We start from the raw sequence: 24,306 nt of genomic DNA, 5'->3' as shown, positions 1-24,306 counted from the left end.
CATTATGATGCATAGTGACAGCTTTACAAATCCATAATCCTTGAGTTTTACAGCAAAAACTCTATTGACTTATTTACAAACTATACGGACAGATTCACACTAGAGAGGCCATTCATACGGGGTGCTTATATCAATAGGCACAATGAGTATATGCAGATTATTTATTACAAATATTCTGTGAATTTTGACATTTTTATTTAAACATAATTAGGTAGGTGCAAAGTTCAATTGCTACATTGCGAAATCAGCTTTAATTCCAAAATAACCTAATGCCACTTGTTGAAATGATATTCATTCTTATCATCATTCAGGATTAACACTGTTGATGTAAAATGAAAGCTTAGGTCATACTGCCGCATATATGCATATGGGTTGTGTTCAATTTCAAAATTTGTTTAAATTTAGTTATAATGCAACTAAGGTACCAGCAAAAGATGATGCCTATCCTTACTAACTGTCCCTCATAATGATCATGTTGATATACAGTAACTACTTCATGCATTTATGTCCAAGCTAACTTGGCTTCATATCCTCCAATGAGCTAAACAGCGAGGCAGCTGTGATGATAATCCGATACAATTTGCAATTAAAGTGAAGGTAAAGTGAATGTCATTATGTTCTTACAATAGCACCTGTCAGTGGCTGGGATATGTTTTGGGTAGAGTAAACGTTTTGTCCTCGAAGTCAGAGTGAGGATGTGAGTGATTTAACAATGGTCCAATTTTGATGGCTTGGCGACTGGGTCAGAGCATCTTCCAAGCTGCAGCCCTAGCTGGGTTTGCCCAGTCTGAAGCAGTCAGAACAGAACCTAGCCAAAGTGGTCTAAGTTTGGAAAAGTAGTGAGCTGGCGGCTAGGTTATAGGCGGCCAAGGCATTTGATGTGCATGGCGAGCAAATGCAACAAAGCCACTGGAACTCGAACTGCTGAAAAAAAGAATCTGCTGGTTCTGGTTGAAAGATGTCAGACCAAACAAAGCATCATAGTTTGATGTGTATGCACATACCTGTCTGGGTGCCCATACTGACCGAGGTATATGCCTACAATGGGTGAGCATAGGTGAGCTTTAGAATTGGACCACAGAGCAATAGAAGAAGGTGGCCTGGAGGAACACAACAAGTTCAAGGTGTTGACTTGGCCTCAAAATTCCCTAGATCTCAATCTAATCTAGCATCTGTTGGATGTGCTGGATAACCAAGTCTGATCAATGGAGGCCCCACATCTCAGCTTCCAGGACTTACAGGAACTGATACTAACATTTTGGTACCACATACAGTGCATCTTCAGATACAGCACACCTTCAGAGGTCTGGTGGAGTCCATGTCTTGTCATGTCAGAGTCCAAACAGCCCAAAACAGAGGGGGGAGAGGGAGCTGCATTATATCAGGCAGGTGGTCATGATGTTTGCTGGTATTTTAGCACATATTACAGAACTGAAATAACATACTGGATGCACTTGATGTGTGACAAGACACACGGTAACATGGTGTATTATATTACCATAACCTAGAGGAGGCTGGTATTCTCACATGCACTGAGAAAGTGGCTGTGAACAATTCGGGATGGGTTTGCAATCCATCAGCAGCGACTCATTCACAATCCTGCTTGGCAATTTAGAGGCACAAAACGATTTTGCATGTATTTGAAGTATGAGAGAAAACTCAGGGCCACCGGAGGAAACCCACACACCCACAGGGAGGACATGCAAACTTAATATAGAAAGAGCCTTGGCTGAAGATTAGAAGCAGAACTGTCTTTTGTAAGAGGACAGCGCTAACTAACTAAAAATATTCTGCTGCCGGAGACACATGTGGTTGGTTTTCAGTATTCTCTGTTACAACTTAACACTCTTTTAATGACAGATGGCAAATGTTATAGAAGTACCACAAAATAAATGAAACATTCATCAATGAACCCAAAGGATGCAAAACTTTAAAAGCAGGTAAGCTCAGGAAAAGCAAGCATCTTGTCCATTTTTCACTTTCCTTGCAAAGATACTGCTGAACAAATTCAATTAGAAGGAAAAAAGAGAGCATATGAAATAAGCTAATTGTATTAAGCCACCAGATGTAGCAGATGACTGTGAAAAGTTCAGTTATTCCCAGTTTTTGGCTTGTTGACAACCACTACACTTGCCAAGGAAAGGCATAATACATGACTAGTAGCGTTAATGCAGCTTGTGGGAGCAAGTAATTCTTTCTAGGGGCATGATTGCACTCTGAATATCAGTTAAAGGTTTTTTTTTCATGCATTACCTGTAGGAAATCAAGCAGCTACCTTTTCTGTCCTCCATTAGAGTAAGACACTTAGCCGCCTTTTCTTAAGAGTGGAGATGAAATGGAACATTTCAGAATCTTACCAAAATCTAAGCAAAAGCTACCATCATTTAGAGGACAAACCTTAAATGTTGCTTTGAGCTGATTTAATTGTTAGAGTTTTAATGAAAGTTTGTCATGCTGGCTTTAATTATATGTTTGAAACAGTTTAATTTGGCTTTCATATGTCCATTTTTGTGATATTTGGAATGTTTTTCAGACACGGCTTATTTGTCATAATAGGTGACAATTAAAGTCACAGCAAGTCACCAATTAAGATAATATTGATGGTTCAGCATGAAATAAAGTGTGACTTGCTATTATATTTGCAAACCAAACAACTCAGTTACAAAGTTGGCCCATGCAAGTAAGATGCGTGTGAAGTAGCATGTTCCAAATGGGCTATCAGATGGAGAAACTTTTGGTCTCCTCCCATGGAAAAATGTTGGTCATCAAATGCCATAACTTAAGTGATTTTTTTAGTTCAGAGTATAGATAGATGTCCTTGCAAGAACCAGTGCTAACCTGTTTTTTAAGCTAAAAGTGTTGAGTAATTTCCCGATGTTAATTAAAGAACACGAAGACTAGGGATGGGAATCAAAAACCGGATCCGACTTAGAACCGGTTCCAATTGATCAATTCCATTGGAATTGCACACCCCAAATGTTATCGATTCTTCTTAACGATTAATTTCCCAACACGACGTCACTGTACGTTGCATTACGTCACACACTCTGCGACGCAGAACTCCTTCAACCATGAGGAAACATGGTGCCTGGAGGTAAATACTTTGCATTTGGAGAGGAAAAACACTTTTCTTCTCCAAATTTCAAAGTATTTACATCCAGACTCCAGGGGCAACGTCCAGACTCATGCGGCCAAAAACGAGGTCAACCTATTGTTCAGTATGTTCAAGTTGAATATGTTCATGTTCAGTGTTGTGCAGACATAATTTTGGAAAAAAATTGGTGCGTAAGACTGTGTATAACTACTTATTTTCTCCTCAAAAAAATACTCAGGAATCGTTAGGAGAATTGATAAAGAATTGGATTGATAAGCAGAATCGACAATGGCATTGACATTGATAAAATCTTATCAATTCCCACCCTAACGAAGACAGAATCAACTTGCAGCCTTTGCGGGTTTGTTGAAGATACAGCATACAGCTCACATCTCTGATCATCCTCGAAAGACAGATAGACGGACCCAAAACCCAAGAGCCCCAAAAGAATCCTTTCCTCTGCTTTTTATGGCCTCTCAGTGACGTCCACTGTTTTGCGTTCAGCCGATCATTACCATGGCCACAAACTCCAGCCTGGAGGTCTTGCTTCATACTTGCCTCTTTTCTCGTATACTGTCAACATATTGTATAACTGGAACATGCATGTTCTGCCAACTATCCACTCAGGTCAGGTTGATCTGATTATCTGTTCTTGAGAAAGTGAAGTAAAGAACCCCTTTAAGGACAAATTGAGGAAACATCTGGTTTCTGGGAAATCAACCTTTTGAACGTTCTCTTGCACATTTCTGGGAAATTAGATTAGTGAATTTGTCACGACAAAAGTAAAACTGAGTGTCTGTATGAAAATAAGCTACAACTTCTCTCATTCCCCAACACCTCAACCTTAAATAAATTACAATGCAGAGAAGTAGTGGGAGTCTGTTTAATCAAGCCCTGCAATTTTCATCAACAGCTGAGTGTCATCTGCAAAGCGTTGACTTTTGAGGGCGAACGGGACGTTTCAAGGCAGGGGAAGTTGTCTATTCTCTTTGTAACTTGCAGCTTCTCTAAAGCACTGCTGTTAACAAGTTTCTCTTTTATGCAGACATGAGAGAAAATTTCTGTCAAAGTCAGAAAAGTTTATCATCTCCAGAGGACAGGAGCAGAAAGATTAATCTGCTTTCACAAGAACAATAATGGAGGAGAGTCAGATGCTATTAATACAAAACACATCAGCCACTTCACCTGTTGATAAACACTGATACAATCAGCTGGCACTGAATACAAAGTCTTGTGTGTGTACTCATGCTGCCATATGACTGATGGTAACTATATATTACAAACTGCTTCTACACTTGTGTTTATGGCACATGCGCCAAAGCTGTGATTTTTTTTTTTTTCTATAACAAAGATTCCAATCAGTTGGCAATTTCTCACACATATTGAGCTGTATGCTAAAGAGCTAATTAACAAGGAACGTTATGGAGCTCACAAACTTCCCTGACATCTTAATTAGATCTTAATGACATTTCAGTTGGAATGGGCTGAACTGAGTGAGTACTATGAGATGAGGAAGAAACCAGTGCTGATATACAGTCGGGAACAGGAAGACGACTGATAGGAGAGTGAGTGTACGCAAGAAAGGAGAGAGTTTGAGGAGACGTAGAGTAGAATAAATGGAAATGAGTGGGACATTTGTGCTGTATATGTATCCTTCAGTCATATAGTATGTCTTGTGTGCGATAATGCGTGTTAGAAATAGGATTTGATTAACACTGAGACACATTTCATTCCGTCTTCCTTCCTCTCCTCTCTCCCAGAGGAATACGGGACTATATGTTGCCCAGTAATTACTCTGCCCATATCCCAATGGTATCACATCTCTTATGGGGCCTCTTAATCGCATTCTTAGCATTTATTACCATGAAGTTTCACAGTTCTCGCTCTGGAAACAGCAACATATGCGCTGCACTGCCAATGAAGATAACATGATAATGGTATTTTTGGCAGATAGATGGCTGATTAGCTTCAATAATCTTCTGTAGTGCTGTGTTTTGAATTGCAGATGGTTCTGCACGGTCTGCAGTGATTCCAGGGAGTAGTCTCTCTTTTTCTGAGTAGGGGGGGCTGTGTATTTTTAGCAGAAAGGTTGATGCACCTCTATGCAACTCCAAACAAAGTCAACGGACTGCAGTGGAAGAACAATGGGCTGCGGCGAATGAGAATATTAGAGTTTGACTCCACAAACTTCATACCACCCTGTGATTATATCATTTTTAGTGCACCGTAATTACCTTCCTGCTGTCGACTGTGAGCACACATGTAAGCAGTACAGCGAGGCACTCGCCGACACCTTGTCAGCAGAGGGGGTAATTGATTAAAATCTCCAAAGGCAAATGTTTATTTACCAGATAAGTTGCTGTGTGTGTTTTTCCTGGGCTCAGCTGGCCTGCGCTGCCCTTCACTCGAGAGCAGCCATTAGAGGAGAAGGGGACAGGGAAATAGGGAGAGACAACACAGAAACTAGCGGCCGATGATGAGGAGCCCAGAGAGGGTGCAGACCAGAGATTCCATCGGAGGAAATGAGGAAGGAAAGGCTAAACAGAAACTTTGTGTGAAGCCCCTTGCGAAGAGCAGAGCGAGAAATAAACAGAGTGGATGTGGGTTGAAAGATTGGGCAGCAGGAGACACATTACTGAGAATGTGTTGGTTACTGCTGATGCTGTTCTGTGTGCAGCCATGTCTGTTTATCATTTTGCTCTTCTCCCCAAGCCCTCCGTCTCATCTTTATTCTCCCCCTTATGTCTAGCCTAAATCTGTCAGAATACAGCCACAAATACCTGGCAACAACCAACATTTGCAACCACCCCCTCGTCTCCCCATCTTTCCTCTCCTGCAATGCCTCGAGCTTTTGCTCATTTGCACTTCCTCCCTGTTACTCTGAGACTTTATTCATTTCACTTAGCCTTTATGGGTTTATTTAGCATTTTATTCGCCTATAAAGGGCAATAAAAGGAAGCGCTTGTTTTCTGTAGTGCATCGGCAATTCATTCTAACAGATCTGGGTCCACGAAAGCTTATGTAATTTGGTGGTTCGCCTTGCTCGATAGCCATGGTATTTTTTCTTTCCTGTTAAAGACACAAAGTGGAGCGTTTGGCCCACATGGCCTGTGCTTCACTCTCACAACCTATTTGTGGCATAGAGCATCCAGTCTGAATAGTTTAGTCTTTTGCTGCAGACAATAACCGTTGCTGAGATGGTTTCTGCTGTTTCCAGGCAGATGTTCTGTAAAGCCAGACCAGAGAAAGACCAGCCTCTGGTCTGAGGACGGGCGGAATCGTGACCCATTAACCCTCGTCTGGCAGGGCTTGAACTACCAAACAGCTTGTGCAACACTCTGGCCCGTGGCTGCTGGTCATGAGGAGCCAAAGAATAGCACTGTGTCACTCTGATACACTGTGAGTCAGTCATTGACTGACACTGATGTCAGATACTATATAGTGTACTCTATCTGTACCAAGTGGATAGGCATTGATCTTATTCAGCTCTCTCATAATCACACTGTGCCTGGAATGCTACATGTATTGATCCTTATGGGAATGAACGACAGGATGTGCATATGGTCTGTGACAGCACTATTCAGTGTCTGCGTATGTGTCTGTGTCATGGCAGGTTCACAGAAGCGGATACCATCGTGATGGGGGACGTGACTTACGGGGCCTGCTGCGTAGATGACTTCACCGCCCGAGCCCTGGGAGCCGACTTCATGGTGCACTATGGCCACAGTTGTCTCAGTGAGTCCTTTTTATCTGTATATGTAATGTTTGTCCTATAAATTGTATCGTTATAGAAAGAGTCAGATACATTTTAAGACCTTCAGGTAGGCACTGTGGCTGCCGCCTTTTTGGTTTTCTAAGCCAAAGTGACCATGAATGGGATGTGGGTGGGCCACTGTACAGAAGAGAGAGGTTGGCAAATGTCAAAGTTTCAAAAGTAACAACCCCAATTCCAAAATAGTTGGGACACTGTGTAAAATGTTGATAAAAACAAGTTTGGGTTTTTTGCAAACCATTTAAAGCCTGCATGTAATAGAAAATAGTGATCAAAGAACATATCAAATGTTGAAACTGAAAACTGCTATTGTTTTATGAAAAATAACTTCTCATTTCAAAGTTCAAATATGTCCCTGTCAGATATGTACCAGTGTGATGCATCACCTCTTCATTGAACAACACTATAGGGAAGGAAGTTTTGCACCTGGACTCTTCTACTACAGAGTCATGCTGTTGTAGTACCTGCAGAATGTGGTTTGGAATTCGTATTGCTGAAATATAAAAGGTCCTCCCTGATAAAGGTATCATCTGGGTGGCAGCATACGTTGCTCTAAAACCTGTAGCATTAATGGTGCCTTCCCAGATGTGTAAGCTACCTATGCCAAGGGCACCTATAAGATCACAGCCATACAGTATTGGTTTTGGGTCTTGTTCCTTTTGTACAGAGATTTCAATGACATTATGGACTGTATCTAAACACTGAGAAACATCATTTTGAAATTATTAAACTATTTGCTCACGCAGTCCCTCACAGAGTAGTGATCCTCTTGCCATCTTTACTTCTGTGGGACTAAGCCTCTCATGAATTCCCTCTTTATACCCAGTATTTTTAGCGTTACACAACTTTTGTGTTTTCCCTTTCCCAAGTTTTTTTTTAAAGTTATGTTTTTTGGGGGCATTTTTGCCTTTATTAGATAGGACGGCTAGAGAGAGACAGGAAAGGTGGGGAGTAGAGAGTGAGGGGGACATGCAGCAAATGGTAGCGGTCGGGAGTCGAACCTGTGACCGCTGCGAGGAGGACTATAGCCTCTGTACATCGGGCGCACGCATAGACCGCTAGGCCAATGGTGCCCCTTTCCCAACTTTTTTATGTACTACCAGCATCAAATTTAAATTGAGTGAATATTTTTCACTGAAAAATATTTTTTTTTAGATCCAACATTTGATATCTTGTCTTTGCACCATTAATACATGTAGGGTTTAAATGATTTGAAAACCATCAAAATATGTGTTTATCAATATTTTAAAAATCATCCTAAATGTTTTGGAGTTGAAGTTGTATTCAGTATGTACCTGTGGCTGATTTATTGGCTTTAAAAGAGGTATTTACTTGTGTTTCCCAAAAAGTAAGATTCAGTTTTTAAGGGTAGCCAACCAGAGCTCATTAATCTAAGTATGCCAAGAGAACCAAGACAGGCGGAGCAATCATCAGACCTTACTCCTAGAAAACAGTCGCTTACGCAATCACAACACTGCAAGAGCTCAAATGCCCCCTACTAATAAATATAAACATAATAATAATATAATTTTTCCACTGGTAAATAGATCTAAGCAGGCTTGACTCGCTTTTGGATCAAGCCTCAATGGGCCACTCAAGGACCTGCAGTTTTTGCTGCTTCATTTTCTAGCCCTGGACATTGGTTCTTGGTCCGCCCATCTTTGCCCCTCTGCATGCAAGTAATACCCCACAGAGAGCTTTGAATGAAGCGAGCACTTAAAGAGAGAGCGGCACGGTAAAGAAGTTAGAGAACAGTCAGACCCACTGACGGGTGGAGCGATCGATCAGCTGAAAGCATAACTAGTTAGTGCATCCTGCTAACTCTAGTACTGAAGCACATCAGACCTTTGGAGCCCGGACATCACATTTAGCCGGCAGATCAATGGGGAACATGCATTAGAGCCGTCCTTTTGAAACCTCATGCAGTTCTCCAGGACCTTCAGCCTCGCCCCCGCTGTCTGTCTCTTACAGAACATGGGAGGAAATGCTAAATCAATAGTTTTGATATATCCCTGCCAGGACAGACTCCCCTCTCCCAAATACCAGCAATGACCAACAGAATTTTAATATACTAGAAAGCTCTTTCTGTGTGCCTTTTATTGCTCGTCTTTGTGTGTGTGAACCTTCATTATCTGGTATCCGTGGAGGAGTTGTGTGCATGCATGTTTGTTTACAGGGATATGTACACGCTCCCAGTATACTCATAAGAACCTGATAAAGGCAGAGATAAAGGTACCAAAGATCAATCATTGGTTGGTTGTGAAGTTTATTTGAAGACATTTTCAAACTAATTGGATTGAACCGCAGATTACAAAACAATCTGTGTGTAATGGTGCCAGTATGAATGTGTTCCTGACCTTCATCACTCAGTCATGAGGACGTCATGTACACTAGCTCCAAAGATGTGGTACCTGTGGGAGATTAAAGACACTGATTTCTGACTTACTCACAGAGAAACGGTGTGTCCTGTGCTGCTTCATCCTCCTTTCATTTCCTCTGAGGGATCTGCTTTTGATTATCAGTGCCATCACTTCTTTTATCCTCATAAAGCAACTCCATCTAATGCAGCACAATATGGGCAGCGCCATACAGCCATGATATATGCTTTGAAAGGTGTGCTATTTTTACTGATACAAGGGTTGTGAATTAAATGTAACCTTGTTGAGGTTAAAGAACAGATTTTTTGACAAAGAACACAAAGATGAAATGGGAGTGAGTGGGCAATAAGGAGAGAAAACAAAATAAGAAAATAAATATGAACTATTAAATCTGAACTTTATTTTTGCTGCTATCCAAGAAATGGAAAAAATGAAATTGGCAAAACATGGCAGCTCTGCTCTGATAAAGTAAGGCCAGCTGCTGTAGCTCATAGTGTCACATCACAAGTAGGCCCTCACTATTTTGAAGGTATGAGTCATTACAGGACAGCTTTGATGAGCAAAATGTACTCCTGGCACAGACTGTAGTTTGAGCTTGTTTTACTAATTGAAACAGCATGATACTTGGTTTTTAAGTGACGAGCAATTCGGCAGTGCAAATCCATCGACATGTGGGATTAGATATTATAACTTCTATTAAACCACAGTCAACATTTCACCCCAGAAAAAGCTTCCTCATCTGTACCTCATATACTCTAAAATGAAATGTTCTTATCACACAGCTTTCTTATTAATCATCTAGCTATGTTAATTACTTGATTCTGATTGGTCAAAACCAACCAAAGATGGTTACTGATTCTATATAAATTGTGATGCCAGAGACAACCAGATCTCACATGTCATATCAAATTTTTCTAAGGAAAGGAGTCTGGCACATTAGTATTCTTTATACACAGGTACGACTGAGGATATTTTGAATCTCAGTTTATTTGGAGGGCACAACTCTTTAGATTGGTGGTTAATGGCTGACCTGTCAACAGCAGAGAAAAGTAGGCAAGAAGAGGAAAAAAGCTGTGAAAACACACAAGGAGCTTAGTGAAAGAGACAGACTTGTCAGTGTGTTTGTATCTTTAGTTGGTGACTAAGTGATAGGCTGGATCCACCCTGAAGGGTTTGTTTCTTACATAACCACCTGCTCACTATACTTCATCCTAATCTGAATACATTGTAGTTTTGACTACAGATACATTAAGTTAAGCTGTCTGTGTGGGTAGTGTTTTCATCCATGATGTTTTGTACTGGTAAGCACGATCCAATGAATGGGCTTGGGTAACATTAGCAGGGCGGCATGGGTGGATCCAGGTGGTGGCCAGAGTTCTGCTTAAATTCTGACTGGTCATCCCAAAATCCTAAATAATTATTTGAGCTGTGTTGCAAAAGGCAGCCAGTAGCTTTCTTCACATTTCTATATGGAACATTTTGAGTATTTTAAAACTCTGAAAGTGCTTAACCACAATTCACCTACCATTGCTGATTGGTTTCTAATAATATATCATGACAAGCATTACTGATTTCAAGGTGTGTGGTGGATCCAGTCCATCTTTTTTTAAATTTTTTTTTACCAAAAAACAATACTACTATATATATAACTCAGGAATTAAGATTTGTTTTCATGTACCAAAAACATCAGTTGTCACTCTCTGCTTAACCAAGCAGTAAATTATACTCTGTAGTTTAATTCTTCCTCGTCTAAAATAATAAGTGCTGTAATATTTACTGAACCAAATTCAGTCACAACCTTGAATGAACCTGTTTGTTTATATTGATTTTTAAATAAGCCATTGAACCATAATGTCAAAACATTCCTTTGCCCCACTTGTTATAAATGTGCCATGTCTATCTGTTTACATGCTGGCGCAAAGAAACAGCTTCATTGTGTGACCTCACTGCTATAACAAATACGTAGATGTATAGAAGCACTGATGGTGCTCAGGAGTCCCGTCCATCTCATTGACTCCGTCTCTGATTGCAGCTCCTGAGTGCTCTCAGGCTACCATGTTAATGCAAACACAGATCGATGTCACTCTTCTTTGCCCTTTAGGTTTAGTGAGTCTCCATAAACAAGCGACAGGACAGCTGTTAGTCTTTTTTACTCGACTCCTCCAACCCTTTTTAGCCTCATGATATATTTAACTCCTTGGTTTTTCACTCAACACGCCGCCTGCAGCAGAGCCCACCTTTTTAAACCCTCTATCCATCTCCTGCTCTTCCCTCTCTGCTGGGATGTGAGCCCATTCATCACCTCTGGTGCCAGTTAATTGACAAGCCATCTCCCAAACCCCCAAACACACATCCATACACACTCAGAGTATCCTATTACTTTTTTTTCCCCACTTTTCTTCTCCTCTATGACCTATCCTTTGGAATTTATATACTACATTATTAAATCACCAATCCACACCACCATATTGGATTTCAGTGTTTCCCAGCCTACTTTAATGTGAATGTATCATTCCTTACTCCTGGTTTCCTGCTTTTAATCCTTTGTAAAGACTTTTATCTCCCAGCTCCTCCACCATCTTTTATTTCTATCTTTTTTTATCATGCTTTACCCCCCTCCCTCCCTATTTGTCTCTCTTACTGCTTCTTTAATCTGGGTCATCAAGTGAGCTGCATAAAACATTTCCATCATTATGGGTCATTTGTTTGATCGCAAAAAAAACCTCCCCTTGCGCCTGATCTGCAAATTGAATGTAACACAAGAGGATGAGTAATTATAATGACCAACACAACCGCTAATTTGTCTTTCTTATCCGTGGCCTTTTCCCCCCTCCTCCCTGTTTTCTTGGACCCTCGCCTACTTTTTCAGCATCAAACTCGGCACGTATCTCGCTTCCTCTTGTGGGCCGTGGGAGCGTAGTAAATGGCCTGTGAAATTAATGGCATTAATGGTAATCGCATGTGTCTCTCTCCTTTTCCTAAATAATTAAAGTCTTAGTATCGGCTCTTCTGGCATGTGCAGGGGATTCGCGCCACGTGGGTTTCAGTTAGATTGCACAGTGGGCGCCTAATGCAAGCTATAGTGTGCATGTCCTGTGTTTCCATACAGTGCTGAACATGTGAATATTCTATCAGCATCAACAGTGTACATGACACGGGCTAACCTGACATAACAGAGTGCATTATTCATCTCTTTCTTTTTTGTCTCCCTGCAGTCCCCATCGATTCTACAGCGGGCATAAAGATGCTTTACGTGTTCGTGGACATCCAGATGGACAATGGACACTTCCTGGATACGGTCAAGTTCAACTTCCCTGCTGGACAATCTCTGGCACTCGTCAGCACTATTCAGTTTGTGGCAGCACTGCAGGTGATTAAGAGCTGGCTCTGAATTTGTGCGTCTGTGAAAAAGACTTCTGTCTGTCAGAAACAGCTGACGTGGAGGGATTCTGTATCTGTTCCTGGATAGTTTTTGTCACTTTAGTGACTGCTTCTGCTTCTCTCAAGTGTTTTTATAGGTACAGTATAGGACCACACACACACACACACACACAGCCACAGATATATTTCTGTACAGTGTGCTTTTCCTGGCTTTTATGAACAAGCTTGTACTCCACACTTAAGCTCAGTTCAAGTGTGGGTTTGAGGAACCCAGCAGTGGTTATTTTGGATTTGAAAGGTGGAATGAACTCGGAAGGCCTCTGGGTTCAGCGTCGTGCTTATCTCTGCTCTTTACATAAGCAGTGGCTGCAGCTATAGTATTAAGGTTGAACATTTCCCTCTGTGTTCTATAGTGTTTGCTGTGTACAGCACTCTGAGCCTTTCACTAATGTAACCACTGTTATTTATAAACCTTGCTCTGCGGGTGGGTCATATTTAATGTTCGGGGTGTTTGTGTGCATTGTGCACCGTGCAGCAAGCGTGCCTGCATTTCAATCACGTCTTATAGTGTGTGGGCTTGCTTAGGTCACACAGTATGGGCGGGAGAAGCTGGGAGTTCGCCCGTAATCCCTGCAGACTGACTTAAATTAGCCTTAAATCGTTCAATTTATCCTTCCACCTCCGATCTCACTTACTCTGTTTTTATTTTCTGCTGTAATTGTTTGCTCTCTCATCTTTCTGCTGTGCTTAAATGAATGTGGGTGTTTGAAATAGTTGATTTTCTTGATCTTTAAAGATTTCTTTAATCCAAATATTGATTTTCTTGTTTACTTTTTATATTTCTATCTACATATTCTTATACATTTTTAATATTACTTGCTGTTTGGTGGATAGATTCTTTGCCAGTGCCTCTCTGAATGATAAATTCCATACATATATATACAATAGGACAGGATCCTGATTGGTCTAATCATGCTGTCATATTAGACATCGTTCCAACCCTGTGTTTATAAAGCACTTCCTGTCGTCTTCTGACCACTTAGAGCTCTTTTACGTTACATGTCACATTCACCCATTCACGCACTGATGACAGAGGCTGCTGTGTAAAGAGCCCATCAGTATCAAATAATATCAGTATCAAGTTTAGGGTCAAGTGTCTTGCCCAAATACGCTTCGGAAAGATGGACAGTGGGACCGGGGATTGAACCCCACAACTTTCTGATTGAGAGACAACCAACTCTACCACTGAGCCACAGCCACCCAATTGTCTACACTATTGCCTTCTTCCAATCCTTCATCAGTTCTATTTAATACATGCTCCCTCGCTCCCTTGCATCCTTTATCTGTGTGCTCTTGCCTCTGTTGTAAGCTATTTTGCTAGTGCAAAAAAAAAGAGGCCTTTTAATGTTTTAAAGTAATGAGGATTGATCAGCTAAATGTATTTTTTTCCTTCAAACTACAGGCACTAATTGGCAAAAGAAACACATAAAACATTGGATCAGCAGCCACACTGGAAGCATTTCAAGCTTGGCGCATTAAGATGTTTATTAACAAGCAGGAAGTGACAGCTTAATTCGCAGTCATAACATGAACCTTAACACTAAATGAGATGTTAGAGCAGTTCATATCATTAAACATGATATAAAGAACAGACCAGCAAAATAACATGCTGAAAAACAAAATTATCTGACTCCATCCATTTGTGGCTCCTTCCCTGTTTCATTTGTGACATTATTGATCTTTTGTAGAAGCCACAGCCTGTGGTTGTCCACTTTGCTTGTATTTCCTCTCCTCTCTCTTTAAATTGTACCTGACCTGCTGTAAAACGGCATGAGAAAATGAAAAGTGTCACCATCCACAAGTTGTTTTTTTCGCTGGTCTCAGTTCATGGTTTGTGTTTTGCTATAAACATCTAATAGTGCCATGAATGGCCTCTGAGAATAACCATTAAACTCTTCCACAGAGATTTCTCTTTGGAAAGCAATTCCAAAACCCTGGGGCAACTCCAGAAAACAGGAAAGTGTTGATGATGAACTTGTCAAAACATACAAATCTCTAACTGTGTCTCCTTCCCCCTGTCTCTGCGCCGCAGGCCGTGAGTGCAGCTTTGAAGCCGGAGTACGATGTGCTAGTCCCGCAGTGTCGTCCTCTGTCGCCAGGAGAAATTTTGGGCTGCACCTCACCTCGCTTGGACCGCCATGTCAACGCCATAATGTAAGAAACCTTCCGCCTACTGTCTGCCACTGCACAGCTTCAGTTACATGACTCAGGTTATAATCAGAATGACATCACCACAATCACAGCAGACACAGCTATCTGTGTCTGTGTGCCAGGCTTCTCTTGGATACAGCAGGAAACAGCCAGATGCTGAAATAGAGCTGCAAGACTAAAAATACTTTCAGTCTGTGCAAAGCTTTGAATAGTGTAAAACCAGACAGACAAACCTCTTCCAAACCAACCACAAAACATCCACCAACACTCGCCAAATCGGAGCGTTTGAGGTTAAAGCATGACACCCACTGTGATGCGTTCATGGTGAGAATTGATAAACTGTGTCACCATTTGTTTTTAAATTTGTTTCAGCTTGTGTCATCCCTTCTTTTTTTTACCTCCCTTTTATTTCCCACAGAGATGATAAATCCAACAGGAAGCTGCATGTGTCCTGAAAGACTTTTTATTCAGTGTTTATATTCACATCAATATAAATGCAGTGCAAGTGAGACTATCAAAGTGATGCTTATCCTGCCTGTGCTGCAAGGAGGAGAGCACTCCGGCAAAGTAACAGCATCAGGCAAATAAACAACACCTCCACAGCCTCTTTTTGGTCCATACATACAGTACATCTGGTGCAGCTCAACACTTAGCAGAAACCCATGCTTTGTGGGAGCAATGGCGTGTTGAAGTAATTCCCCAGGTATAATTATGTCTAGGTGCATCACCCCGTACATCTGATCCGTGCACATCTAGTTTTAGTCCATGTGATTAAAACCTCCCGGAGATTAAAATGGCAACACAAGGGCACGCTTTGCTGTATGGCTAAGCCAGGCTGTATGTGAAAGAAGAGGTGTGTGTGTTTGTGCTTTTTTTAGTGTCGGTGTGTGTGTGTGTGTGTGTGTGTGTGTGCGCGCAAGTGAAAGGAGTGAAAGTGGAAGGGTTAGGGTGTGCTTCACCTCCTAATCCAATGTGCGTTGTCTTTGATGTGTGTAGGGGTTGGATGGAAGAGAGGATCGATAAGGCTGCCTTAGACTTGTTCCTCTTCCCTCCCTCCCTCTCTCTCTCTCTCTCTCTCTCTCTCTCTCTCTCTCTCTCTCTCTCTCTCTCTCTCTCTCTCTCTCTCTTTCCTCTGTTGAAAAAGCCCACATTTCCAAACTATTTTTTATAATTAATCTAAATGAAGGAAGTCTTTCATTATTCTGTGACAGCTCCACATTTAAATCACTGAGTGATGGGTTCCTTTCATGAACAAGCTTTCTTTCTACAAAGGATTTCAGACATTGTCTTCGATTGTCTTGAATAAAAATAATACAGAGTTAGTGCCTTTTAACAGTATATGCTTTTGTTCATCACCTTGCACAGTAGGGTAGATTCATATGTAACATTAGGTATCGTACATAAATTCAAAATGAGTCAGCGCTCCAAAAAAAAACGTTACTTGTAATTGCATTTTTTAAGCTTTGAGCTACTTGAGCACTTCGGAGAATGGTTTGTGGTGTGTTAGTCTTTGAGGTTTGTCTTGAAGCTGCAGAAAAAGCCTGCTGTGTCTCATTTCTATAATGAAGAGAAGCATTTTTTTAAGGGCTTAAAAGTGCTTGAAAAGAGCTGTAAGAACAGATCCGTCAACCATTTCTATCAGCAGCCTCCACTCTCTGTCTCAATCGCATTAGAGCATTAAGAAGAATGTGAATGTGTAGATACGGTGTGCCATAAAGCAGAGATGCACAGCTCTATCATTACAGGGAGAGCACTTTAACAAAGAAGAATATAATATGGATGGAAGGACTGTGATTGTAAAGAGAGCACACCAGGCTCTCAAGCTAAAGAAAGCTGAGGATAAGCATGGCTAAAGTGCAGAGACTTACTGTTGCGAATATAATAATGCGATGGCCTTGGATGTTGCTAAGCAAAGAGAAGCTATGCTGCTCCGGTTCATTCTGTCCTTCAGTGTTATACGTGACACACACAGGCACAGGGAGACACACGTGTACTTTCACGCATACTAATGAGTGAAGTCTCGGCTAGACATGTGCCCAGGTAGCCTGTATGGCAAACCACCCACAGCATGTTCCAAGACTCTTCTAAAGCTGACCAATTAGAGGGCTTAATTACATGTCCTGTCTCTGTAGGCCTACTGAGGCTGTGCAGTAATGAGTAGGATGACTGACCCGAAGCTGAGCTGAGCTGGACTCTTCACAGCCTGACCCCTAGAGAGCGGGTTTATTGTGCTTTCAGGCACCTGCGAGCCCCTCTGTACTTATGATTTGGTGAATCCTCAGCACCAGAGCTGGGGGTTAATTGAGAGGGCTTGCATTCTCTGTAAACACGGTGCTCCGATCGTTGGGGTCACGTTCCCTGACAGCAGAGATGGGCAAACCCTCCGCCCTAGCCTCAGGCCTTCAGCCTGGTAACACTTTAGCTTTCTGTTAAAAGGCCGCAGAGAGGAATGGATTTATAGACGAAGCCAGAAAGAAAGCCGTGAGAGAAGCCAGGAGAATAAAAGTATATAATAGGAAAGCCAGTTATTGTTATGGTTGCACATTGAATTCTGATTGTCTAGGGGGGTTTGCTTTCCATAGAAGATTTTTCTTTTCTTGACTTCTAAAGTTGAATTGATTGGTGTGTTTTTTCTACAGTTATCTGGGAGATGGAAGATTTCATCTGGAATCAATCATGATCGCGAACCCAGATACCCCTGCCTACAGGTACTGTGAAACAAAGTGGCACTCTTTTTCATCCTGTATTGTTTTGATTCTGTAATTCACCCATTAGTTATTACTGCAGTAACAACTATTCTTCATGGGGTTCTTACAAAAGAAAACAACTCTGAAGATGGAGCAACAGAAGGAAAAAAAAAACAACCACAAAAAGTACAGAACAGAGAGCTCTCGTTTCTTAATTGTACCACAACAGTAGATAGTAATAACAGTCATTAACTTTGTTATTTTTAACTTGACGTTTTCTAACTTAAACCCTTCAATTATCGTTCACATACACATACAAAATGTTCCATGGAGCCCAAACCAATCTCTTCCTACATGATTGTTTTTAAATCCACTTTTCTGAGCAGTCTGGGTTTAATGCAGTTGCAGTTCAGACTCTACAATGTGCCCTTAACACTCAATTAGCCTCACAGTCAAGTGAGCAATCTGGAAACATATGTTTGAAAAAAGCATTACGACATTAAGAATGATTTCTGTTTAAAGAATATATTTATAATGCTGTTTAAATCAAAGATTCAGCTGCAGTCATGCTCACCCACCTTATTGCAGTGCCATGATAACATCTGGTGAGGATGAAGCTCTGTTTTGATGAGGTCTTGTTTGTATGCAAAGTGAAATTGTGTTGTTATAGACGTACGCACTGCCGCACAGATCACGGATCTCTCTCATAAACAAGATTCTAATCTCAAGTGAACGACTTGTGCCAATGAAAAGGAGATTAGAAGCTCAGAAATACCTGAATTTGTCCCCAAGAAACATCAACTCCTGTCATACTTGATGACTTCTCATGATTAGATTTTTCTAAATCTTTTTTTTGTGTGTGTGTCCTCTACCTCAACATAGATACCTGAATAATAGATGGTAATATGCATAATGCATGCAGACCCTTCACACCTGTTCCTTTGTTCCGTCTGTGCTGGTAGGTACGACCCCTACAGCAAGGTGTTCAGCAGGGAGTACTACGACCACGAGGCCATGCGTGCCTTAAGGCTCCAGGCAGTTGACAAGGCTCGCTCAGCCCAGAGATGGGGCCTGATTTTGGGCACGCTGGGCCGGCAGGGCAGCCCAAAAGTCCTGGAGGTAAGAGTCTGGATCCTCATTTCCGCAGTCTACATGTCCTCAGGCCACTTGTGCAATGGCTTGTAATATTCATCAATGTGAGTTTCTCTGACAAGTGCTTTGGTGACATGAAGGACTGATAGAACACGCACTGGGAGCTTGTTATTTCACATTTAGGGTGATGCAACTCGAACAGAGTCCTGCCCTTGAATCCACTGTTGGCCTCAAGGTTGGCTGTATTGGAGTGTCACTGCCAGAAAAACAAAAGTATTTTATAAATCTAGCAATTTAAATAAGTGAGAATCAATCGTGAGAAAATAACTGGTGAAAATGTATCCTTTTCCTAGTTTGAAAGTTGTTTTTTTTTACACACAGTTGGGTTTTGCTTTTTCACAGCGCAGTATCAGTCGAGAAGATTAGTCATTGATTAAAACTTGAAGCATTGGATCACTCAAAGTTGTTGCTTATTTTGTGATTCATCAAATTGCCAAACATAATTTGAAGATTAAGTAGAATTATCCTTGAGCACTTAATATTTTCTCTGTGTTTGCAAAATGATCATGTTCCATTCGAGGCTGACGTAGAAGTGAGAGAACCTCTCAGGGCCTTTTCTCGCTCAAAATGAGGCTGAGGTGGAAACCCCCCTGACCGTGTGCACACACGGGCAGATTTGTTCAATCAGACTTTTTAAAAGGTGCATATTTTAGGAGTTGTAGTAACAGGAAAGTTTGAGTGGACAATCTCATACTGAAGCCTGCTTTGTTTAATATTTTTCAAATTAAATTCCATACATGAAGCTTACATGTTAATTTACACTATTCCCCCTCGTCATTTCTTGTATTTTAGTGTGTTTTTATGCAACAATTTGTCATGAAAGTGTCCATATACAGTATTTTTAAATGTAATTTAAATAACAATCTGGTACTTCCTGCATGCATGTCAAATTTCACATTCTAGAAGATTCAGAGTGCCATCATTCACATGCTGGTCTGATGATGCTCATAAAGGACAGTGAGAGGTTCACATTGTCTCCTATGCTGTACTCGCTCACCTCACAGAATTATGAGTCATCAGGTTTACACATAATGTTTTGTTCACTGTCTACATTTTCAATACCATTCCTACATCTGGAACACAGTTATTGACATACCAAGCTGTTTACATGACCTGACAGTAGCTTATCAGCCTTACACATGTCTGAGCCTTTTAGAAACATGCTATAACCAAGATGTGAGGGCGCTCAGTCTTAAATACATTGATAATTACAAGTACAGTATTACATTCCGTTTGTACCAAGAACAGAGAGAGGCAAAGACAACGTGACGGACAAACAAACAGAATTGAACATGAGCACAAGTGCGTGAGAGAAATTACATCATGATTTCAGACACAATTAAGGCCAGGGGCGCCTTCTCTTTTACTGAAAAAACACAGACACACTCAAAACTAAACGTTCACTTTTCTGTCTCAGACACAGTTTTGCCAGCGTCTTTTCTGGTGCACTGGACTGATTAAGAAACAATGCCACCACTACACCAGCGTAATGCCATATTTGCAATTAAAAATGACAAATTCACCAGGTGCTGTCTTCAGATAATGGTGGTTCCAAATTAGCATTAGAGTGCACACAAGTCTGTGTGGATTACCGATCAATCAACCTGAAGGCCCGCTCTGGTCACTCCAAACACACAGCTGCTCTTCCTGCTGCTTACCCCCTCCACTGCTTGTAACATATTAGTCTCATATTGTTGCATATGCCAACTTCACTTGATCATGTTTGTAATATGCAGATATCTCAGTGGAAGTATAGACGTGCACTTCATCATACAGAAGCTTTATCCGTCGGACACATTCTTGATCTTTAATGGAGCCCTTCTCCTGTTTGCAAATATCAAAACTTGAAGGCTTATGTAAGCTTTGATGCAAAAATGTCAACCAGACAGAAAAGTTTCATTTTAGGGTGTCAGGAAAGGATGGATTAAAAGAGGGGATTTAAATAAAAAGACCTACTATCTCTCTCATATTGATCTTTGAAGATTGAGAAGTGTTCAGTCAGATAACCTCTCAGCTAAGGGGACACAGCTATCTCTGATAACAGCACTGTCGCAGAAATGTCTCATGATACTCCCAAGGACAGTGGATATCAGCAACACTTATACCGTTATCTCAACCAAAGGAACATTTATGGGTTTTTTTCTTTTTCACCTGGTTTGGCTTCCTTCTGCATCCTCGAATAACACCTTGGTCCAGGTAGCAATGCCCAGAAGACAGAGGCAGTAAGGGAGCAGAGGTTCTTGAACTGGCTTGGCAGTTTCATTTATTGGTGTGTTATTCGGGAAATGGTGTCTGGGTTTTCACCCATGGGGCCCGACCCCTGCTCAATCAGAGGAAGTCAGCCTTATGTGGTCCCTTTCCCCTCCTATTGCTTTGGGAAATGGAAGGCAATGCTAAGATCCTTAGCGAGCTGAATTTACTTTTAAAGTTTAGCTGGTCTCCACTTTGTAGATCAGTTCTGAAGCCAATCTCCTTGCTGGACTCTTTTGCCATAGTTGCCTCAAACAACAGATGCCGTGCTGTTCTTATAAACACATAACTCCCCTGTTGAACACAATTGGGTTGTCGGTTTTCCTCGAGAATAATGTGGGAAACAACTTAATGACCGTGTGCTACAGAGGGCAAGGCACTCACTGTTGATTGCTCAGCCCATTGTTGGGCTAAACAAGTGCGGGATGATTCACTGCGGGAGTTCATATTTATTTTATGCAATTGTACGGTTATGGTTGTCTTCCTCAAGATGTCGTGCTTGGAACCTCAAGAGTAGAGTGAACAGTTGTAATTGTGTTCTCAGCTGTAAATAAAGTGTGTACTCAGTGGAAGTTGGACTTGGTTGTGCTTATTTTCCAATTCTGTGATTTTTATGGACAGAATGTCAGGGAGAGAAGCATCTATTTGTATCTGTCAGTGCTGTTGTTCTGTTGGGTTTATCATACTGTGACCATTAGCACTTACTGTTGTGGGTTTCTGTGAGTAATAGCAGGAGTCAACTCTGCAAGTCCAAAGGAAGAATACTATACTTGGTACTCTGGATTCCTCTCTTTGGAGGAGAGATCGCTGCCCAAAAAATGAAAATATGTGACCTTGTTTCCATATAAGTGTAGAATAGAAACATATTTTACTGTGTTTGTTGGCACAGCGATAATTTGAAGAGATTGATTACAGTTGGGGAATTTGGAGCAAAACCACATACTTATATTGAAAAAGACAGCTGAGATGGTCAAAGCGTCCGATTCAGATACTCCCCTGTGGACATTCTCTCCAAAGCCAACTGGAAGGAGACCCAGAGGACACCCCAAAGGGAGTGCTGATCCCACTTGGCCAGAGAATGTTACATGGAGTTAGAGGCCATAGTTAAGGAGAAAAATCTCTGTTACCTTGCTGAAATTGCTGTAACCACCATTTAGACTTGAATAAGCTTCAGAAAATGGGTATACAGATATATATATATATGAGGCAATGGAGACTGAAAACTAGATTGAAAAGTCTTCCTCTCCATTATGAGCAGTAAAGCCGAAATATATGGACGACCCTAGATTCAGTGTACAACGTGTGTCACTTTCACTTTCATAACCCGACAGAGAGCCGTGTTTGATGTATGGATTGAAAGCATTCCCATTATCCCTGAATGTCTTCTTCTTTCTCCTCTCAGCATCTGGAGTCAAAGCTGCAGTCACACGGCAAGTCTTTTACTCGGGTTCTCCTGTCTGAGATTTTCCCCAGCAAGCTGGATTTGATGTCAGATGTGGATGCGTGAGTATTATGATGCACTTATACTTGTACACTCTCAGATCAAGCACACAGGCAATGCATTGAATCACAAATGCTTGGTCGTTGCAAATGTACATGACCGGTAGCCTGTGTTTTTCTACCTCTGCAGAGTAGGGTGGACATGTTTGGCTACAGGACATATTCGTACAACACAAATAACAAAACGTCTTCTTGGGTTCTTTATGTAGCTGGTTTAGGGGTAATCCAGCTCCACTTAGAGTCATATTGGTCTATTCTCCTTAACAAAGAAAACCTCAAAAGCTTTTAAACCAATACAGTGCATGAGTGCATGGTGCATGGTGCAATAATAATGACTGAATATAAATATGGACGACGCAACTCCGTCTCCTCCCATTGTTAAAAAAAGCTATGCCAAAATACTGCTTGAATGAACGCTGACATACTGCACCAGTGATGTATTTTGGAGTCAAGCCATGTGCAGGCACAGTCAGCTGGTGGGGCGGCATTTAATTAGTAATTCAAAGTAAACTTCTCTCTAAAAAAACCCCACTTTAACATGAATCAGCCGGAGAAGAAAGAACTGCTCTGATAGAAAGCATTTTTAAGAACATTTATGATATGTATTGATTTTCTAGCTTGAATTGTGTCCCATATGTTTTAATGGAGGAGGTGGGTTTGAGGATCTATACTGCTGCAAATCACCAGGGAGAACTGTACATGTTTTGACGTCACTTGTTGGGAGAGGTTGCCCCATCCATCGTTTTGAGGGCCAAAATTCTCAAGCCTTTTTTCACAGTGCATTCTTTTTGTTTATATTTATTTATTCACTTACTGACTTATTTACCTTCTTATCTATTTACTGACCTCCTGCCATGAGTTCCTGCAACTTTAGGTTCAGACTTATTTTGTCCTCAACCCAACAACGAAACAGTTCTTCCTTCTACAATTACTTTCTTCATTTCTAAATTGATAACCAACTGTGGTTTTTTAAGAGTGGCTAATTTATCTTCACATCATGGCCCTTGGAGTAGTCCACTGAAAGTTGCAGTCGACATTTGAAATGTATTCTGTAAGCATCATTGCACAAACAATGTAGTCGTCAGCATAGTTTGAAAGTTCAGCGTCTAACAAGGAGTGGGTGAACTGTAGTGCATAACGTGTAGGCTCATAAACAAAATCCACATTCATTCCCTGACTGGACTGTAGTTTTGTCTTCAAAGCAAAAAACAAAGTGTCCGTTCTCCACTGAATACTTTATACTGTTCAGTCAGATATGATACCCTGTACATAAAAATGTTTACACTTGAATGATCTTTTAAATGTGTATTCATGCTGTGCTTCTGCAAAAGAAGTCAGAGCAGCAGAGAGACTAGAAAACATTTGACCTTGCCATTGCTCATTTAACACTTCATACTCCAAATTCAAATGCATTGAAATCATCTGAGCATGGGTATAGAATTAGAAATATGTTGTCTTACCTGAGCTCAAGGAGACTAAACCAATCACACATAATACACACTCATTCCCTCACACACTATGAAATTATCACTGGAGTATGACATTATTGATGCACTCATGGATCTTGTCATTAGTTCGTTCCTCATAATTACAGTGTTGGGGTGCTGTTATCCATCAGCACTCATTACTTTCTCAAAATGAAAATGAGCTCCTCAAATTTCTTCAATGACACATCAAGTGCTTCTTCAAGGTGCAGCTCCTCTGATGTATTTGTCTTCCGAGCAGCAGAACAGAGCTGCAGATGGACAAAGGGGTTAGTGAGACACTGATGTGCAACAGCTCAAATCACACTCACGCATGCACACACACACAAACGCACACACGCGCGCTCCTCCCACTCCCTCAGATTGGCCTCTCGCTGTGGAGTAATGAGAGGTGTGA

General features: G+C 41.2%; 1 protein-coding gene across 1 annotated transcript in view; it reads left to right on the top strand.

Moving 5' to 3' along the window:
• The window catches only part of dph1 (diphthamide biosynthesis 1), a 70,716-nt gene that overhangs the window by 38,936 nt on the left and 7,474 nt on the right, over positions 1–24,306 (top strand). Inside the window, exons 4-9 of the mRNA XM_034701679.1 lie at positions 6,708–6,829; positions 12,460–12,614; positions 14,718–14,839; positions 17,476–17,544; positions 18,486–18,642; positions 22,328–22,428. Of these exons, the coding sequence (XP_034557570.1) occupies positions 6,708–6,829; positions 12,460–12,614; positions 14,718–14,839; positions 17,476–17,544; positions 18,486–18,642; positions 22,328–22,428 (726 nt within the window). The remainder of the gene's footprint in view (positions 1–6,707; positions 6,830–12,459; positions 12,615–14,717; positions 14,840–17,475; positions 17,545–18,485; positions 18,643–22,327; positions 22,429–24,306) is intronic.

Source organism: Notolabrus celidotus, chromosome 14 (assembly GCF_009762535.1).
Source record: "Notolabrus celidotus isolate fNotCel1 chromosome 14, fNotCel1.pri, whole genome shotgun sequence".
Classification (NCBI taxonomy): domain Eukaryota; kingdom Metazoa; phylum Chordata; class Actinopteri; order Labriformes; family Labridae; genus Notolabrus; species Notolabrus celidotus.
Note: the sequence above shows the minus strand (reverse complement) of the source record. Positions and strands in the feature narration are given on the sequence as shown.